We start from the raw sequence: 11090 nt of genomic DNA, 5'->3' as shown, positions 1-11090 counted from the left end.
TAGAAATTATACAAATTTTGGTTAGCGTCTGGTTTTGTTAACCCTCTAACAGTGTTTTCTTTAATATCCAATAAAGTAGTTAACCCTCTAACGGGTAAGACCGCCTCCAGATCGTCTTCACAAAAATCACATTTACAGTGACAATAAAGGTTTTATTTATTTAAAATTGCTATAGTGTCATCGGTAATAGTCTTGTAAACATCTCTTGCAAGTTTGAACTCATTTTGACTCTTCGTTTTATTGCTATTCCCAGTTTTGTGCAACAGGTCAGAGAGAAAGCAATAAAAAATATTTGTGCAAAAAAACACATTTCCAATTTCCATAAAAATACCGATTTAAAGTTATCTGACTAAAATAAATTTATTTTTTACTGAAAGATATGTCATTCTACTTTGTATATTTTATTTAAAAAATTAAAAAAAACTAAAAATGTCAATTTTAGAAGCAAAAAGAGTTTCAAAAAAATTTTTATATTTTCTCACCTAGCTCCTAAACTAAAAAAGATAATGAAGAATGGATGGTTTTTTCGACTTTATTGGATCATAATTATCCTAGAAAACATTGTTTTAGAACTTTTTTTCGCACATTAACTCTTTCGTCTCTTTTCGGACTGTAGCAAAGCAGCATATAAATATTCAGTGAAAAACAGTGTTTTTTAATTATTCAGAACTGAGAAAAATTCAATTCTTTTGGATGATTACAAACTATAAGGATGTCCAAATGTAAGATATTTTTTGTAGGACCTCAATTAATTCCTGAGCTTAGATATATCGGACCGCAACATATGCTGCAAGCCAATTTCACAATTTTTAATCAAAAATATCTAAGCACAGGAATTAATTGAGGTTCTACAAAAACTACCTTACATTTGGACATCTTTATAGTTTGTAATCATCCACAAAAATAGGATTTTTATCAGTTCTGAATACTTAAAAAACATTGTTTTTCACAGAACATTCATATGCTGCTTTGGGTAACTCTCGTCCCAAAAGAGACGAAAGAGTTAAAGGAAACACCTTTACAGCGTTATCACACTTGCACATTAAAATTTTAATGTGATTCACATTATTTGTCGCTTGTGAGTGTCCAAATATGTTATTTGTGTCTTTAAGTCACTTAATATTTGGGGTTTTTCTATTTATTGATAAAGAAGTGGACTTGGCCTGCAAAAATAAGTTTAAATTTACCTAAAGCATTAATATTTTTCACATTAAAAAATTAAAGAGAAAATCGCATTAATTTTTCGCATTAATGCTATAAATCAATTTATATCAAATTTTGCGGGCCAGGTCTACCTTTTTATCAACAAATAGATCAAATTTTGAATATAAAATGATTCAAACACGCAAATTACACATTTTGACTCTCACCATTGACAATTAATGTGAATCATATTAAAATTTTAATGTGCAAGTGTGATAACACAGTTAGAGGGTTAAAGTTTTACAACAATTTGCGCGCGTGGGTGGAATGCATAACTAAAACTGCTCTACCTCCCATAGTTTTACTCCGATTGACTTCAAATTTTCACAAAGTATTTTTCAAATGTTATACTATAAAATAAACAAATAAAAAATTTGATTTTTTTGACCTGAGAGACCCATGTAACCCATTAAGTACTGTTTTACTTTTGAAATGATCAAATAGATGAAACTTTAGAAAAAAAGTATGAATGCATGTGATCATTTACTAGAATAATTCTTTAAAGATAATTTTTGTACAACTTTGGTTGAAGGCACTCTTCTGGAACATAACATTGATAAAAATAAAATGATCAATTTGATCCAAATTTGAACCTTTTGCAAATAATAGAGCAAATTAACATGTTCTATTATGATAAATGTGCATTCAAAGTTTGATATTTGGTCCATCCTTTGCAAATGGATCAATTTGATCCTTTTATTTTTACCTGTGAAGGCCTTCAAGAGTAGATCCAGGATGAATCTTTCCTTTTTATTGTTTAACTGTTTAATTTTTGCTATAAACAAGGACAAAATAATCTTTCACTTTCAATCAACAATCACCTTTTGTCTTCATCAAATTTTAAGAACACTTGGGGTTACATTTAGAATTTAGAGATGGAAAACTGATCTGAAAAAAAGAATTTGTAGAAAAAATCTTCGGGTAGTCCCATGGGAAATGCATAGGCTCCTAAGATTGATTATAAATGAGTCTTTTGAACTAATCTAAGCAATCTGTGCAGAAAACATGGTAAATGCTTGTGATTGCAGTTGCCTAGTAGCTTCAAATAAACAACGTATAACGTGTATATGTATGTATATGATGTATATAGAATAGAATATAAAATTGTATATAGTCTGACTATAGTATACATATACATAGACGTGTGAATGTCATCAATTGTCAGCCGGTCACTTTTATCATTAAAATCTTCAATCAAGCAATTTCACTGTACATCCAGAAGAATGTCCAAGAGTGCTCTTGTGATTGTGGCACCAGGTGCCGAAGAGATGGAGGCTGTAATTGCTATTGATGTCTTGCGGCGCAGTGAGGTGAGGACACTTTAAATGACCTTCAAGTGCTAAGAAATGATAATAATTTCCGTGCAGGTCAAAGTTACTGTTGCCGGATTGGTAGCTGGACCTATAAAATGCTCAAGGGATGTCCAAGTTCTTCCTGATGTGACTCTCGATAAAGTTCTTGGAAATGAATATGATGCCGTTGTCTTGCCCGGAGGTTTAGGTGGATCAAAGGCCCTTGCAGAATCCAAAGAAGTAGGGGAGCTTCTTAAGCGTCAAGAGGGCAATAATAAACTAATTGCAGCAATTTGTGCTGGTCCAACTGCTCTTCTGGCACATTCAATTGGCGTGGGGAAAAGCATCACATCCTATCCCAGTGTAAAGGATCAACTGACAAGCACCTACAAGTACGTCGACGATAAAACCTGTGTTATGGATGGTCAATTGATTACGAGCCGTGGTCCGGGAACTGCCTTTGAATTTGCTCTAAAAATTGCGGAACAACTCGCAGGAGCTGAGAAGGCTAATGCCGTGGCCAAGGGGATGCTTTTGTAAATATTTGTGGACCAAAAATCGAAATAAAAATTGAAAAGAATCTGCATTGTTGAAAATGTTTCTTTGCTAATTTATTTTATATTTCTTCTTTCACTTCAATATTCTCAATCCTCTCAGTTTTTATTTCAATATCTAAATCTAAATCAATATCCATAATTTCGGTTTTTATCGTTGCTGGACTAGGTTCAATCTCAATTGAAGTGGACTGCCGTGGTAGATTCGCATGAAGCTCTCGCATATGCTCCTCTAGGAATTCCTGTCCGTAGAACTTTTCTTTGCATATACCACAAAACAAAGAGTTTTTGTCTTGTTCGTGTTTTCGCAAATGCTTCACCAAATCGTCTTTTAACTTAAATTTCACTGCACAAATTGTGCACTGAAATGGTTGTTTGTTGCTGTGAACAGCCAAATGACGCTCGTAGTGATACTTCCGGAGGCATTTTTTGTTGCAATGGGGACAAGTGTATACCTTGGTTTGTTGAGATATGCTGCAAAAATCATAAGTCGATCTTCAAATTATATTTAGATAGAAAATTATCAAAGGTTGAATTTGATTCTTGAATAAGTTCCGCCTAACGGCGTTATCACACTTGCACATTAAAATTTTAATGTGATTCAAATTAATTGTCGCTTGTGAGCGTCCAAATATGTTATTTGTGTCTTTGAGTCACTTAATATTTGGGGTTTTCTATTTATTGATAAAGAAGTGGACTTGGCCTGCAAAAATAAGTTTAAATTTAGCTAAAGCATAAATATTTTTCACATTAAAAAATTAAAGAGAAAATCGCATTAATTTTGATTAGATTAAGATTTGAAAAGTGTGGCACTTCAGAAATAAGCCCCTTCCAGCTAGACATTTACATAGAGTTCCGGCTTGAGAGAAAACGGACTGAATGAATTTGATATGAATTGCTTACTGGGAACTCATTTATAAAATAATTTTTGAAATGCCCCTAAATGTATGCATTTTTTCACACGGTAAAATTGAAATATATTCCTTATCTTATGGCTCTGGCACACCGTTTGGATCGGTAAAATTTCATGTAATCGAAATTCATATTCCTTTCTCAAACATTTTGCATATGACTGTTTCATTCTTTCACAATCCAAATTCAATTAAGCTAAATTGAATTTGTTGTGATGTTTAAAAGAAGAAGAAGAGTCCGAAAGAATGAGATACACTTATGCAAATCTTTTGAGAAAGACAGGGATTCAAATTTCGACTTCATGAAATTTTTCTGATCTAAAAGGTGTGCCGGAGCCATTATGAACCGTTGGCGCTGAAAATAGGCCGAAAAATTAGCGCAGAAAATGTTTTGCATGCGTCACGGCGTTTCCATAACTTATCCCAAAGATATCTCCTGAAGATATGCAATCACTGAGAAAAAAAGAGGGTGCGATTAACTTTTTTTCCTCGTAACTTTAACACTTTGTAGGTGTAAAAATATATCAACATTTTTTAATGTTCATTTTACATCTTTTTAAGGGCAAAATTAACATGAAAAAGGGTTAATTTGACCCCTAATACACCTAAAAAGGGTAATATTTACACCGATTTCGGATCAATAATGCAGGGTAAAATTAACATTTCCGGAATGTTATTTTAACTTTTTCGGATTTCTCTCAGTGATTTTACTGTGTCACTGGAGTTACTTCGCGAGCTTTTTTTAGTCCCGAAAAATTCTTTCAAACCGAAAGTCCCTGTAATTGTGAACATAGCCCCGTCTAAACAAAGAAGCCATATCTTCACATGAGATAAAACAGATAAATTAAATAAAGTTCTATTTTCCCACTAAGATAATTTGCTATGGCCTTTTTTAAGGTACAGGGAGTCCCGTTATGAAAGACATTCTCAGGATCAAAAATAGCCCAGGAATTTACTCCTATGACATAGAAAAATTGCATACCCGCAGGAGATATCTTTGTAACAAGTTACGGAAACGCCGTGATTTATGCAAAATATTCTCAGCGCCAATTTTTCAGCCAATTTTCAATTACGATTATTATCAGTATGATTTATAAGAAATGCATTTGAAATTTACCGCGTGAAAATATTCGCATAGATTTAGGGGCATTTCCAAAATTACTTGATAAATTAGCTCCCAATAGTAGGTAATTAATATCAAATTCTTTTAGTCCGTCGTCACTTAAACCGGAACCGCCTGCAAATTTACTTATTAGACTCAATACTCTGCTATCTGGATGATCAAGGATGTAAAGCCGGACAATCCCTTGAGAAACCCTCAATATAATAAGAAACTCCCACTTTTTGCATCGCGAAACCCGAGAAACCCAAGAGTTGCATCGAGGAACCCGAGAAACCCAAAAATTGCATCGCGAAACCCGAAAAACCCAATTTCTGCATCGCGAAACCCGAGAAACCAGAAACCCTTCTCAGAAAAAATGGGAATAAGTTACCCCTGGAAAGCCGGATAAAAATCATACACTCAGCTCTTCGTTATCCGGCACTTCGTTATCCGGGTGACAGCTGCCAAACACTGGCGGTTGATGTATTTAAAATTATTTTAAATAAACATGAAGTTTCTCCAGTGTGAATTAAAATATTATTATCATTGTATCGAAGTTTTTAATACATAATTGTGATAAAAAATGAAACATAAGCATACCATGAAGAAAATTCTCTTGTTCTTTGTCAGACAGAAAATAAATTCACACAGCACAAAATAGAAAAACCGTTGATCATTCAAAACACCTAAATGTCATTTTGTCCCCCAGTCAGCCGGATAACGAAGAGTCAAGTGTAATGTAAAGTGAATAGATGATTGTTTTGAATTTCTCGAGAGTTTGACAGTTGTCATCCGGATTTGGAGAGCCAGATATCAGAGATGCTGATTGTGGATATATTCATCTTATTCATTATTAGCTCTAAAGTGGTTAGATAGGGTCAAAACAAACTGTTTTTCAGATTTTTTTGTAAGTTGAAAATATTGTTTGAAAATTTTAACTAAAAAAAACGGCGTAATAAATAAATTTTGTGAACAGTTGGTAGCGCCATCTGCTTATTTTCCTTTTGACACTTGCCAATTTCCATTAAAATCTGTGTTTTTTAAAATTAAAATATTTTAATATGAAAAGTAAGTAATTTTATGTTCAGTAATAAAAAATATAGTGCGTGTAAAAAAATGGTAGTTTCTTGAAATCGGTTTCCCTAACACAGGGGTGTGCAAAAATCGTTGAAACCGAATAAATGTCAAAATAGTTTTGTTCTCAGTTAGCGTTTTGACCATTGACGTACAAGTTTCATTTGACGTTTGTTTGGTTTCAAACGGTTATTGCACACCTCTGCCCTAGAATGTCCGTTTTATCGTAAAGCCAGACAGTACTGGAAATAGTTATACTTAGTCCCAGCATTATACACTTCGGTATTATGCACCTGACGGAATGATGTACATAATTGTGCATGTTTGTCTACGGGACCTAATTAACGTCTTAATGGTCGCTACACATTAGAAAAATTTATGTCTATACTGGCATTGAATAAACGAGCAGTAAAAAGTCAAATTTGGTCAGCAAAAAATTCGGAATGATCAGTAAAAAAAAATCGTCGGTAAAAAATAAAAAAGGGCAGCAAAAAGTTTAAAAAGATCAGTAAAAAATTAAAAAAGAGTAGTACTTTATTAAAAGCGGTCAGTAAAAAATGAAAAGTGGTCAGCAAAAAATTAAACCTGATCAGTAAAAAGTGAAAGTGGTCAGTAAAAAATTTAAAATGAGCAGTACAAATATTGAATTTGGTCAGCAAAAAATTAAAAATGATCAGTAAAATATTTAAGAAAGCAGCAAAAAATTAAAAATGAGCAGTAAAAAATAAAAAGTGGTCAGCAAAAAATTTAAAACGAGCAGTAGAAATATTCGAGATGATCAGTAAAAAGTTAAAAAGTGATCAGCAAAGAATTAAAAATGAGCAGTAAAAAATAAAAAAATGGTCAGTAAAAACAAAAAGTGGTCAGCAAAAAATTAAAAAGTGATCAGTGAAAAATAAAATATGGTCAGTAAAAAATTAAAAATGATCAGTAAAAAATAAAATTTGATCAGTAGAAAATTAAAATTGGTCAGAAAAAAAATAAAAGTGATCAGTGAAAAATAAAAAATCAATTTTAATTTTTTACTGCTTTTTTAATTTTTTTGCTGCTCATTTTTAATTTTTTGCTGATCAACTCGAATATTTTTACTGCTCATTTTTAATTTTTTACTTACCATATTTTCTTTTTACTGACAAATTTTAATTTTTTGCTGATTAATTTTTATTTTTTTACTGATCAACTCGAATATATCTACTGATCGATTCGAAGTTTTTACTGACCCAATTTAACTTTTTACTGACAAAATTGAAAATTTTTGCTGATTATTTCGAATTATTTGCTGATCAAATTTGATTTTCTGCTGACCACTTTTGACTTTTTACTGAACATTTGTTTTTTGCCATTAAAGATCTCTGGTTACAAATTGCTGTTCGTTAATGCATTTCTTTTAAAGGATTCAATCTTTTTGTTGTGATAACTTTTACTTCGCGCGGAATTCGTTCTACGGCCGGTTTATTCAAAAGAAATCTCCCGAGCGAGGGTATGTAAATTTTCTCGATACAGTGTTTTTTCGGTCCCGAAAATGTGTATAATCCCGGGACCCCGTGTAGGACATAAGTCCAGAAGATCTTTTGGTAAAAGTAAAAATTTATCACGTGCACTTGATTGAAAAGTGATTGGGAACAGTTAGGAACTACTTGAGAAATAAAAATTCGCAATGCAATTTGGCTTCATATGACTGCAGCATAAATGTTTAACTTACATTTTGTATTTAAGATGAATTGATTGAATATGGAACCTAAGACTTTCTTTCACCTTAAATTCCTTTCCACAATGGGCACAATGATAACACCTTTTATTTGGATGTATTTTAACGTGCACCTTGAGAGCCTCAATATCTGCAAATATTTCGTCGCAAACTTTGCAATGAATAGGTCCATCTGTAATCAAAATAATTTTTATTGAAATTTTCAATATGAATAGGTAAAAACATTTTACCTTTGATTGTCAATGGGAGGCCTCTGTGGATGTTCTTAACATGATGTCTAAGTACTTCTTTGTCTGAATATACTTTAGGGCAATAGGGGCAATTTACTTGACTCTGTGCGTGCCTCGAAAGGTGGATGTTTAAGTAATCCTTCCTCTTAAATGCCATGCTGCATATATTGCAGATAAATGGTTTATCAGATCTATGGACATTTATATGCTTATCTAAGCTGACTTTATTTTTAAATTTTTTAGAGCACTGAGGACACTCAAAGTCCTTAGCATCGCTATGAATCGTCATATGGCGTTCATAAGCAAATTGATTCCAAGATGCTCTTCCGCACACGCCACAAGTATACTTCCCTTGAGTCAGTTCATCGATAGTTTTCCTGAAGAATTCAGAAGTTTTAACTACCAAATAATTAACAAAAGTAGAAGAAAATTGATTAAATTACCCAAAGTGAATTCTTTGGATGTGCCTCTCCTTTGCGTGGCTAGTGGTAAAAGACTTCTCGCAATGGTCACAGTGGTACATTGTCTTATTTAGGGGATCTTTGGAATGTTTTCGAATATGTCTCTGAAGAGAATTTTTGTTTGTATATGTCCTACTACAGAGATTACAGGGAAGAATTTCCTCCGAATGACCAGGTAAATGTTTATTCAAATTCCTTTTAGTTGCAAAAGCCTTTGGACACTGGGGACATTTGAAATTTTTAACACCTTCATGGATTAGCATGTGTTCCTTGAGGTCATAGGGCTTTATGAAGCCCTTTCCACAAATGGTGCATTTATGTTTCTTCTCCTTGACTTCCTTGATAATATACTGGACTGTTTCTGGTTTCACATCTTCAACACTTTGTTCCTCTTTCACAATTCCCAGATCACAAAAAAATACTTTGTTTTCATTTTGCTCAGTTTCCATTTTCCTACAGGAGTCTTCTTGAGAAAAAAAAAACCCTTTTGTTACTGAAAAGGAATGACTTCTTTCCTACTTAGACGAGTTTTGTCAATCAATGGCCGGAATTCACCACAAAGTTTGTATCGATAACTCCATTCCATACTATTCTGAGTGAAAATGGCAATAAAATTCAGAAGTGGGAATGTTCGTTTGCTGCCCTTATATTATCAGAATGATTCCGTTCTGGAACGGAATTCTGTAACAGTATGACAATGTCATATGACAAATTTCCATGATAAATTCGAGAGTAGAACAACAATTAAAGCCAAGTGAGCATTGAATAATATAACACGAATTTTTGATTGGTTCTTCCAAATAGAAATTAAGCTAATTCAAAACCTGCTCCAAATGGAAATTTTTCGCTACTCCAAATGGAAACGTCATTTTTTCATGATAAATACAGTACTAAATTATTATATTTATATATTTTCTATAATACAGTTTCATTATTTAGTTAATTTTGCTCCAAATAAAGCGAAAATCCATTCATATTCACAAATTTTAATTTGTTAATTTCTCAGAAAAATTAAAAGTGTATCTTTTCACCATCCAATTTTTCATCGATCGACCATGTTTTCTAATGAAAAACACAATAAAGTGACTGTTTATTCGTTTTGTTTAACATTTACAGTAGACTCTCGCTAATTCGGCTCTTTTAAGACCGGGCTACTTAATTTGGGCGGCAGTTGAATTTGAAAAAAGTTTGTTGACGTTTTTTCAAGTTTGACTATGATTATCGAATTAAGCAAATATGCCCAAATTTTCCACGGTTTGTCTTAGTTTTGATGTGATTTGTATTATTAAGAACATTTATTGCAATTCACATTCACAATAAGTACAAGTAACTAAACTTAATATGAGTGCGCAAATGAACAAAAAATCTTTGCATTTCAAGTAGTTTGATGCCCGAATTTCTCTCTATTTTGGATGACATTTCGCTCCCAAATGCCCGAATTTCAGAGAGTCTACTCTACAGTGCTGTCTCTCTATATGCACACTCTCTATACGCACAGCTTTTGTGTCGGTTGCATTCAAAATCAATTTGTTTACATTTTGACAAAGTAATAAAGACGATTATTTTCTTGGTAACTAATTTTTCTTGTTTTTAATTTTCTTAATTTTATTTTTTTCTGTCTCATATTATATTTAAAATAACACGGGAAATTCTAGAACAATAAAAAAATGATAATTTATTAAAAGAAAGAAAAAAACCGTTGGGAATTTCAAAAAAAGTTGTGCATATTCAGAGAGAGAACTGTCAAAAAAAGTACCCAAACTGTGCATATAGCGAGACAGCACTGTATGTCATATTTCTGGCTAATTTTAGTTAAATTAAAAGTATCGATTTTCGGATAAAAATGAGTTACAGGCTACCAATTGGAATCGGTTCATTTTTATAGGAAATTCCAAGACCTTTCCAACGAACCCAAACATGACTTCATTCGCTTGATAAATGCGCTCTCTAGTGTCTTTTTAACCTTTGACCTTGAAAAACCGTTATTAGGAATGATTCAACGGTATTTTCGTCTAAGAACAAAATATCCGAATGGGTAATCTCTAAAACAAACATGAGCAAGATTTCGTCGTATTTGAACAACCGTCAAAATCCCATTCTAAGATGGCGGGAGGTACACTGAAAAAAATGTGATGTCATTGCGCGCGAAAGTGACATAACCTCAATTGCGCGTGTTGTGTTTATTTTCATTTTTGCGTGAAAAAATTCAATTTTGTGCAGTTTTAACCAATTATACCTGAAGAATATTGATAAGATGAGTGAGGAAACACATAAAATGATAACTGAGGAACCATCTGATGAAGAAAGCAGCAAGAATGATTCCTATGATTGGCAAGTAAACAGAGATGAAGGAGGGCCCAATATTTGCTGGAATAGAAACTGGTGTCCGGGCAGACTGTCACTTCCTCCATAAATTTGCCCGGCTGTTCGAAGAACATCGGCACATGATGATATGTACCCGTATGATGGAAATTATCAAGAATATATTGAGGAAGTGGAAATATCAACAATTCACACGATCCTGGACCAGAAAATTCTCAATGTGGACAGTGAAT

At 32.9% G+C, this 11090-nt stretch overlaps 2 protein-coding genes across 2 annotated transcripts; one reads left to right on the top strand and one right to left on the bottom strand.

Moving 5' to 3' along the window:
- The first annotated feature begins 2309 nt into the window (after positions 1-2309).
- On the top strand, positions 2310-3091 carry LOC129804145 (protein dj-1beta). The gene is made up of 2 exons (XM_055851229.1): positions 2310-2513; positions 2571-3091. Exons 1-2 carry the CDS (start codon positions 2352-2354, stop codon positions 3033-3035), a joined length of 627 nt encoding a protein of 208 aa, XP_055707204.1. The 5' UTR covers positions 2310-2351; the 3' UTR covers positions 3036-3091.
- LOC129804108 (zinc finger protein OZF-like) lies at positions 3078-9093 on the bottom strand. The gene is made up of 4 exons (XM_055851187.1): positions 8518-9093; positions 8075-8451; positions 7839-8016; positions 3078-3523 (listed from the first exon to the last, which is right to left on the bottom strand). Exons 1-4 carry the CDS (start codon positions 8982-8984, stop codon positions 3112-3114), a joined length of 1434 nt encoding a protein of 477 aa, XP_055707162.1. The 5' UTR covers positions 8985-9093; the 3' UTR covers positions 3078-3111.
- Between the last annotated feature and the right edge of the window lie 1997 nt (positions 9094-11090).

This window comes from Phlebotomus papatasi, chromosome 2, assembly GCF_024763615.1.
Source record: "Phlebotomus papatasi isolate M1 chromosome 2, Ppap_2.1, whole genome shotgun sequence".
NCBI lineage: Eukaryota > Metazoa > Arthropoda > Insecta > Diptera > Psychodidae > Phlebotomus > Phlebotomus papatasi.
Note: the sequence above shows the minus strand (reverse complement) of the source record. Positions and strands in the feature narration are given on the sequence as shown.

Bases quoted from the DNA above. Each gene is read 5' to 3' on its own strand.
- LOC129804145 (XM_055851229.1), top strand. From the start codon at position 2,352: ATGTCATCAATTGTCAGCCGGTCACTTTTATCATTAAAATCTTCAATC. The intron at 2,514-2,570 runs GTGAGGACACTT...ATTTCCGTGCAG, and splicing joins ATGTCTTGCGGCGCAGTGAG to GTCAAAGTTACTGTTGCCGG.
- LOC129804108 (XM_055851187.1), bottom strand. From the start codon at position 8,984: ATGGAAACTGAGCAAAATGAAAACAAAGTATTTTTTTGTGATCTGGGA. The intron at 8,452-8,517 runs GTAATTTAATCA...TGAATTCTTCAG, and splicing joins ATCCAAAGAATTCACTTTGG to GAAAACTATCGATGAACTGA. The intron at 3,524-7,838 runs GTAAGTTAAACA...TGATTTTTGCAG, and splicing joins ATTCATCTTAAATACAAAAT to CATATCTCAACAAACCAAGG.